The sequence below is a fragment of the Aptenodytes patagonicus genome, chromosome Z (genome assembly GCF_965638725.1).
Source record: "Aptenodytes patagonicus chromosome Z, bAptPat1.pri.cur, whole genome shotgun sequence".
NCBI classification, from domain to species: domain Eukaryota; kingdom Metazoa; phylum Chordata; class Aves; order Sphenisciformes; family Spheniscidae; genus Aptenodytes; species Aptenodytes patagonicus.
Genome location: NC_134982.1, coordinates 83,491,580 through 83,501,001, shown reverse-complemented (window position 1 = coordinate 83,501,001; position 9,422 = coordinate 83,491,580). Strand labels below are relative to the sequence as shown.

Sequence of the window (9,422 nt, the reverse complement as noted above, 5' to 3'; positions counted from 1 at the left end):
ATCCGTCCTAACCTGCTGGATAATTTTGCAGTGCCCCGCTATGCTGCTGAGTGCCAGCAGAGAGGCTTGCACCTCCATGATGGGTGAAGTGCATGCTTGGTGTGTGCACCTGTGCCCTGTATGCAAGCAGAAAATGCTCTGGGATTCTGGGTGTAAAATGTTCTTTATCAAGATGTGTTATTTCTGGTAATTTCATAGCTTAACCAATGCAAAAAGCCTGATCCTTTTAATTCTTTCCTGACAGTGCAATGTGTTGAAACTGAAATACTTGCAATGTCAGAGAAAAATGCGATTAATTGCAAGCTCAGATGTAAAACTAGAGCTTTAGGGAAGGGCTGTCACCCTGCCACTTACAGGCATTTAATGGTAGACAAAGGGCTTGTAAAATGAAATGCTGGAAACTATTGTCAGATGCTAGCCAAAGTAGCCAACAGATTAGACGACTTAACGGGTCGTTTCCACTCTAAATTTCATGATGTCTCTCCTTGTCATCATGCAACCAACCCGGACATTCAGGCTGTATCTATAGAAATGCTTCTCAACAGCCTAATGCTGTTAAGTGCATTCTTCTCACTCAGCATTTGCATTAACGTTTAATATGGGCTCTTTCACTGTGAGGGCATGTAAAGGGGATGCAAATTATAGATATAAAATATCTGAAGAGCCTTTTGACTCCCGTTGGGCAATTAATACTTATTTCACTCTTGTAGCTGTACAAACGCAGGTAGAGGAAAAAAAAAAAAAAAATGTGAGCAGTGGTCTGACATGGGACCTTCCCGTCCTCGACCCTGGACTTCTGAAATTTCACCACGTCGTGCATTCTTGCTCTGATTTCTTTTCAGTAACGGGCAGGATGACATCCTACCTGGGGAAGGCGGTGGAAGAGCGGACATTTACATTTCATGTAAGTTCCCTGTCTGGATGTTCATAAAGGTTTCTAAGCCGGCAGCTGAAGGAGCGCACAGCAAAGTGCAGGGCTTAGACGACACCTACACGACAAAAGTTTGCGGAGGGTGCAACTACCTCTGTGAACCGCGCCGGCCTGCGTCCATTCCCTAATAGAAGGGGGCGGCTACCCACAGGGCCAACGACCGAACCGCGACATACTAATTTGCCGCGGAAGAGGAACGCCAGGCGGTGCAGTCCTGAGCCCGTTCCCCAGACCGCGGTCGCCGCAAACGGGACCCGGGGGCAGAGGGGCACGGAGCGGGCTTCGGGGGAAAGGCTCCGGCAGAAGCCAGCGCCGGCCTCCCCGCCCTCCTCGCTCCCGGCCGTGGCCGCGTACTTCACCTCACACCACCACCGCCGCCCCGCCGCCGACCCCCGCATCCCCCGCCGCAGCGGCGGGGGAGGCGCGGCCGGGGAGGCGGAGCAGGTGCCAGGGTGTGTCGGGCAGCGCCGCCCGCCGCCGGCGCCTCCACCCTCGAAGGAGCCGCTCGGGGCGCGCAGAGCGGGAGCGCGGCGCGGGCAGAGCGGCCGCGGTCGCGCAGGAGGAGGAGGAGGAGGAGGAGGAGGAGGAGGAGGAGGAGGAGGAGGCAGCGGCGGCGGCGGCCCGCCCGCGGGACGGAGGCGGCCGGCCGGGCCATGCTGGAGGCGCGGCGGCACCTGGCGGGCGCGCAGAGCCGGCGGGCGGCGGGGCAACCTCCTCGCCGCTACTAGGGCGGCGGCAGCGGGAGCCGCGGCGGGGGCTGCGCTCGGCCGGGGGCCGCGCCGCGCCGGGAGGGACCTTCGCATCGCCTCGCCTCGCCTCGCCTCGCCTCGCCTCGCCTCGCCTCGCCTCGCCTCGCCTCGCCGGGCGGAGGCGCCGCCGCCGCCCCGCCGCCTCCTTCCTTCGGCAGAGGCGGCGCGGCCGCGGGAGGAGAGGACCATGAGCCGCGCGGTGCTGGCCTGGCTGGTGCTCTGCGGGAGCCTGGCGGCGCCGCGCCTCGCCCGAGGTGAGGGGCCGGGGGCCGGGGACCGGCGGGGACGGGGCTCGGGGGCCGCGCCGGAGCTCTCGCAAAGTCGGAGCCGAAGTGCGCGGGGGACCGGGGAGGCGCGACCGGCGGGCGGCTCTCAGCCGGGTGCCTCCGTCTGGGCTTGCCTTTTTTTAATTTAAAAAACCCCCAACTTATCTCTACATTTTAAATAGAAGCCGACGAAAGATCCGTCCTCAGACATGTTCTGTTTTGAAACTACGCTTAATTAGAGGGGGAAAGAAATGCCGTGAGAGCTTAAATGTAATCCAGATGAGCGGCTGGGAAGATTTAATAATATCCGCAGAGCTGTCCACATCTCTTTTCCCTTCCTCCCCAATCACCGGTCTTCATTTCAATTTGAAAGCTGTTAGCTCTGAGCCGGAGATCCAGCAAACCGCGGAACAGTTTGCAAACACGTTCGGGGGCTTTAGCATCTCGGCAGCAGTGAACAGCTCTTGTCAGGCGACCCTTTTTCTCCCTCCCTCTAACGAGGGTATCTCCATCTAAAACACCAACGGCGCCTTCTCTGTGTCTCATGCCCCCCCCCCCCCCCCAAAAAAAAAACCAAACCGCAAACCAAAAATCCAAACCCCAAACCTACCGCAGAAAAATAACTTTAGGGCTCTTGGAGTTCTCTTTATTGGTATTTAGAATGATTATTTAGTGCAGGCTAGAGGGGTTTTCCCTGCTCGCATTAAAAAAGTTGTCGGAGGTCGTCTTGCAATGAGCTGAACGTCGTGAGGTGGTGGTGGGGGAGGACCGGTTCCACAGCAGCAAGCTCTTGTGAAGGCGACGGGGCCGGGGGTGGCCGGGCTGCCCGGGGGGAAGGCGCCGGGGGCGGTGGGAGTTCACCTGCCGCCCGTCCCGTCCGGTCCCGGGCGCTCCCGGTGCCGCCCCGCCGCTCCCCGCCGAGGCAGCCGCAGCGCCGTCGGGGAAGGAGCTCAGCCTCCGGGACCGCCGTGGGTCCCCCCCGCACCGCCACCGCCCCCTCGCCCCATAGCACGAAATCCTCCGTGGGCGGCCCCCGTCCCGCGATGGGGCTTCCCCGTGCCCCCCCCCCGCGGAGCCTTTTCGCCCTCTGCGAGCTCCAAACGTGCCCCTGTGCCGGGGCTGTTTCTGTCCCTCCGTGTGATGGCCGGGCTGGGGGGAATCCCTCGGTGTTGGGGACCTTTTTATCGTCCTAGTTGTATCTTCCCGAAGCTTAGTGGAACAACTGTTATCCTAACGAGTAACGGAGTATTTCCATTGACTTTTAGACCCGCTCCCGACATCATTCACATTTTTTATTTTAAAATGAAACCAATGTATCAGTGAAATTGAATATTTTATTAGATCTTAAATTATTCAGCACAGTGGCTTCTTAAAATCCAATAACGTTCACACAGTTGCAGCGAGCATGTGATAGCTTATGCAATGTGTCCTTGTACCTGCAGCTTATGCCCAAAGTCTTTTAAGCAGAAGATACTGTACCTGCCACAAAGTCTGGACTTGCCATAAATACTTTGCATTGGGCTTCTGTAGGACTTCTCATAGTTCACATCTGAGACATGTTTTCATTTAAGTCTACAGTCTTGCCATGTTTTTAGGTAACTTCAGAGAGAACTTCATAGATTTTCTAGTAGAAGTGAAATAGGAAAGAAAAAAATCCATTTGCTCTGTGATTGCTTAAGCTGTAATTGTTCAGTTAAAGGTTTGTCCTTGGCTTTCAAAATGAAACAGAAGAAAATGATACAGTCTTTTTTTATGCTGAAACAGAATAAAATGCTGCTTGACAGGTCTGATATACTGGGTTAATTTTGCTCGCTGTCATAACGTTTACTTATAATAGATCCTCTCAAAGTTATGATGACTGTAAGCACTGTAAGTAACTGAAACTCTTTAGAGAGCAGGTTTTCAACAGTACAAAACTTTTCGTGCACATTACGTGCTGATGAGTCCATTTGCATAATGGTGTATAATGAAAACCTATGGTAGTGTCATCTGTGCAGTGGCCAGTTCTTCCCTGTCTTTTTTGGGGGTAAATTCCAACTGCAGATCAAAATTAAGTCATGTAGTTCATTACTGACCTGTGTTTCAAGTCTTCTGTTAAAGAAAAATACCAACTGGTTTTTTATTGGACCTCTGAAAAGTAATGATGGAGATCAAAATCCTGTTTATTCATCATATCTTAAAAATCTCTTTTGCTTTTTGCATTTGGAATACATACATAGTGTACCAGCAAGTATTTTTTTTCTTTTTCTTTTTAAGAAAAAGGGAGAGAGAAAGGGGAGAAAGATTGAGAGAGAGGTGATGGTGATGATGATCAAAAAATCATCCTAATGGAAGACTGGAATTTTCTTCTTTGTGGTCAGTCTGATAAATTTGCAATCTCATGCACTGTAACAGGAGTCTGATCTTCAGAGATGTGTTTATATGCATGTATATGATGAAGGGTGCTTCAAGGGTGCAGTGACTTCTACTCCTTAGTTTGCAAGAAAGATGCAGGTGCATTTTTAATGAGGAGTGTCCTTTTATGCATATTTCAAAACAGCTGTAAGGTTTTACATTTGCTGCTGTTGCTGTTTCTTGGTCAAATTTGAACACATGCCAATCTGCTGATCTACCTTGTAGTGGACAGACAGTAACTACAAGAGTGACTACAGAGACTGCAAGACATTATTTCAGGTGGAAGAAATATAGTGCATCTCATCTATAGTAATACAGGTTTCTGAGTCCCACTGTGTATTTTTTTAGGAACAAATAAGCCAATACCTTTCAGAACAGTCAGTGAAGATTGGGATCAAATGAAAGAAAAACATAATTTAAAACTGGTGGCTGTTTTAGTCTCCAGATTTACCTTACAGAATGGGGTAAGCTGATCAGCTACAGTAATGGTACTGTAAGTGCATAGCAAATTGGTATATTCCATGTCTATATGTTAAATGTCTTTGCAACAGGATCTTCTGAAGATTTACCATTTGAGTTGTCCTTATTGTGAACTGATCCTTAAATTGTATCACGCTTTTTCACTTAGCTTGTTGCTGAATTTTTATGTATGGCTTGCTTAAAAATGGTATTGACATTGCCAAAACCAGGCAAAACTAGTTCTTTATTTTATAACTGTGTCCTGTGAACCTGAGATAAATATTTTGGAACTTCCAAGGAACTGTTTCAAAGATGTCGCTTTTTCTCCGTTACAGTGGGAACCTTCACTCTCTCTGAGTCTTAGAAGTTTCTATAAAGCCTCTTTCTGCAGCTGGAATGAGCTGCAAGGAGTAAAAGTGCTGAGAAACAAGAGAGGTAAACTGTAGCTTTGTTCTCATGTAACTATACTGAAAGACTGAAAAGATCACAGACACTTTTAAAGACCAAGATTCTTCTGTTTTACCAAATGCCTTTGCATCTTTGGACGGCATCTGCTTCTGTACAAACTGCTGACAGTGTGACCCTGCATAATGATTTTCACTGTTCTTTTAACAAATTAAATTTGTATTCAAATTGATTTTCCATGACTGCTCATATAGCCTCCAGAAAGCATATAGCAGATGTACTATTTCATCCTGTATGTGTCTGGTCAGCCTAGGACAGAATTTGATGTCAAGCCATGCATTGTTACAAGTGGAATTAATAGTCCTGATGGTATTCGTTGCGTTTTTTAAATGTCCGACTTCCTCTTTCTCTGCCCTTTATGTCTTCATCCTTTATCCTTTAAGTCTTTTTTCAAAGGATATACTTCATACAAGGTTGTGTATCAATGGTAGCATAGTGAAAAGGGGCACTGTCTTATCTTCCTGCCTCCACATTTTTCCAATTACCATGCAGTTGAAAATCAAGGAAATTATCCACTTTGGAAGTTATTTCAAAAGACAATCACTTTTTATTAAGAGGTTGTTTTTTATGCCTTGAATTAGCTGTTTATACAGCACATGTCCATACAGCAGCAGTAACAAAGTCACAGCATGATATCCCTTCAACGTAAGTAAAGATAACTGGAGAAGCGGCGTTTAAGAAACTGCAAGAGTCAGAAATAAATCTATGTTATTCTCAAATTTATTGTGAGTCACATAGGAGTTAGCGTGTTACTGTTTTCCATTTTTTTAGGTTTTTACACATTTCAAACTTATGTAAGCCACAGAGACAGGAGTATTTCTGAAAACCTAGAGGATGAACAGCATTGTATTACAAGTGATATTGGGCTTCTTTGTAGCATACTTGAAGCCTAGCTGCCTCGAGTTTGGAAGAATATGGGTTGAACATCAAAACAGTATTAATTTATTTCAACTTGCAAAACCGGTTCACGGTGAAAATATTAGTTTAATTTTTCTTGGTCAGATGATACACTAGAAAAAGATGAGTTAAAAGCTTCAAACACAAATAAGGATTGTAAGAACCTTAACATTTGCATACCCTGGAAGATGTTGTCTCATATTGGAGCACCTACACAGATTTTCCATTTAAAGGGAGCGAAGGGAGGAAGTAGGGGGAAAGCCAACATCAGCCTAAATTCAGTGTGTTACATTAGCCCGAGGAATAAGTGCTAATGGGTCTAGGTTTCCTTCTTTATAAGACACTTAGAGTGTGCAAGATCTCATCTTAGAGGGAGAGGTGCTCACTCTGAGTAGTGGCAGTAGGGTATGGCTAATTTTCTAACAATATGGTGTGTAGGGGGTAAAGCAGCTTTTGTGCCATTCGTATTGCAGGACCAGAGCGTGGACCTGTTCAAAAACAGTAACTGCAATTGCGGACCTGGATGATGGATATTACTGAAAGCACAGGCTGAGCTAGCAGCTGAAGTGTCCCAGAAATTTGGAGGCGCAGAATTTTGTGCATGTTTTTTCATGGTTTGGGATTTTATCAGATCTCAATCTTGCTGTTGTGGGAATATACTTACAGGGTTTTTCTGTTCATTTGTTTGTGTGGGTTTTTTTTTCTTTAATCAGCAAGCTGTGTTACCTTTCATCACAGTGGGGGTGTTCTTCTATTTTAAGTTTGAAAAGCTGAGAAATGAAACAGACTGTGACTATCTAATAAAGTGTCTAGCTAATCTAGCTAATAATTACAGTATGTGGTATGTGAGTGAATGCATTATCATATGAAACACACATGAAAACAACTTAATCTTACATACTATATAGTGGTTATATGCATACGTACTATACTGTGGGTATATCCACACTTTAGATAGCGTACAGAAGAATTACATTCTTGTAATTAAGTTAAATACTTAATACTTAATTAAGTACACATATGTATGTGCCACACATCTAATTTGATACTTCTTAAAAGTTTGGGTAATGTTAGACAAGACTTCATCGTTCTATGAACTTGGGATGCAGAGGTCCGTATTTCAAGTAAAAATTCATTATCTTCAACAAAAGCAATGAACATCTAAGGCTGTTTTTTGAGTATTCCTCACTCCACCGCCCCCCAACTTCTTAATAAGGGGTCACTTGTAGCAAAGGCTTTTTATGACTGTAAGAGTTTGGTGAAGTTGTTTGAAAACACAAAAGAAAGTATTCATTTATCTACGCCATTCAAACAGAGAATCCTGGAGTATCTTAACTATACCACTTGTGGCAGCAGAATGTCAGATTTTCAGTTTGAGGAGTTAGGATTTTAACCACAATGTTTAAAGCAGTAAACTCAAGTATGCAGATGACAGCAGGGAGGAGCAGCAGATGGATAAGCAGGCGCAAGAAGATCTGCTCTCCCTGTGCGGAGCCTGGGTAGGAGCTTTGCGCATCCCAGCGGGAAACAAAAGGTGTGAGTGAAAGATGCGCTACTGCTTCAGTTTCATGGGTGGTGTGTGACCTTGGAGGCCACGCAGGGAAGGGGGAGAGGAGCCAGGGCACTGTTGCCCTCCACCGGGGGAGGTGGGAGGTTCGGTGTGGGTGGTCCCTGTCGACTCTCATCCCAGGTGGTGCGTGGGAGAGCGGGGGCAGATCTGAAGGCGTAACCTGTCCTGCATGCAGTGCCTGCATCAAGCGGTGACTCTTGGTTAAAGCTATTGAGAAATTTGCCGACCAAAAATACTTTATCAGAACGTTGAAATTCTGTACATAGAAGAGTTCAACCAGTAATCAGTCTTTCCTGTCCTACTCTGGTGTTTAGCTTGCCCACCTGGGACATGGACAGTGTGGGTTCAAGTTGACTGTTAAGTGGTTCAGACTATGGATTTGAATCTGAGAGTTTCAAATTTTTCTTTTTAATACAGAGCAAGACTTTTTCAGTGTTTTGCAGATAACCTTTCCTTCTTCCTGTCCCCACTCCCCTTGCAACTAATTTTTTCCTTAATTGTTTTCAGTTTTAAACAACAGAAGGCATTTGTGCATAGCCAGATTGTGGTCCTCCTGTAGGATAAAGCTCCAGTTTAGACATAGAGGGCTTTTTTTGTGTGTGTCTTTGACTGTTCTCACAATAGTAACTTTTTGACAGAGACAAAAAAATAAACCTGAAAGAGATGATTGTTTTGCCAATTTTTAGCTGCAGTAATTTTATTTGCCATGCTTCTATGTAGGGAGGCTGACAAAATTTCTACAAAAACTACTTTTTTCCTATCATTGTCGAGATGCTGTGTCAACCTGTATAATTATGGAGAACTGTGACAGCAGTGTGTAAATAATAGTAATTTCTGCCATCTGATTACTCGTGTCTTAGCTTTCTACAATAGTGAAGCTACAACAGACAATATAGGAAATACTTTTGGATAAGACTTATATACGCCATGTGTGAGTGTGAAAAATAGAAAATAAAAGATGTTTGATTTATTTTATTTTTAACATTTACATCTTTCAGTCCGTCTCTCCCTCATGTACGACAGCCTCTATCACTGCTGGATATCATTGCACACAGCCAGCCCCTTTAATCCAGGCTTCCTCTCTGATTATTCTCTATTACAGTCCCATAGGCCATACTGCTTTAATCTGTTTGCCAATTTTTTGTTTTTCTAGTTAAGTATTACGTTTGCAGACAGTGGCCTGGGCTCTGAGACTGACTTTTTTTTTTTTTTTTTTTTTTTAACTCACACACTTTGCAGCTTGGGCTTTTGAAATAGAGATGGAGAAAATATTATTTGCTATGTAACTTGTCAGATTCCTTACTTGTGTGAGGAATTGCACAGGATTGCCTTACAGGGGCTTTTCTAGGTTAAAAATGAAGACCTAGTAGCTGATTGCTTTCAGATGCTATTCTAGAACCACTGAACATCCATTTATTTGAACAATTTTAAGGGAAGATTAGATTAATACTGTGAGTAGTGTACAGTGTGGATGGCGAAATTATGTGCTGTTGTCATGGGAAGTAGCTAAAATGACCTAGTAGTTCTCTTCTATGGTACGTCCTATATACATTTCTTTAATGATGCTTTTGTCTAATTTCTTTGATGTCTTTTTTATGGCTTACCTTCTGACCTCATACAAAATGATGCATCATTTATAAGTAGTCCTTCAGAATAAAGATCAACCTCTTTAATAATGGCCTTCATTTTCT

General features: G+C 45.3%; 1 protein-coding gene across 2 annotated transcripts in view; it reads left to right on the top strand.

Annotated features, from left to right (window-relative positions):
• The first annotated feature begins 1,823 nt into the window (after window positions 1-1,823).
• The window catches only part of EDIL3 (EGF like repeats and discoidin domains 3), a 261,173-nt gene continuing 253,574 nt past the window's right edge, over window positions 1,824-9,422 (top strand). For both annotated transcript variants that reach the window (XM_076362438.1, XM_076362437.1), the window contains exon 1: window positions 1,824-1,934. In XM_076362438.1, coding sequence (XP_076218553.1) covers window positions 1,868-1,934 — 67 coding nt within the window. In that variant the 5' untranslated portion in view covers window positions 1,824-1,867. The remainder of the gene's footprint in view (window positions 1,935-9,422) is intronic.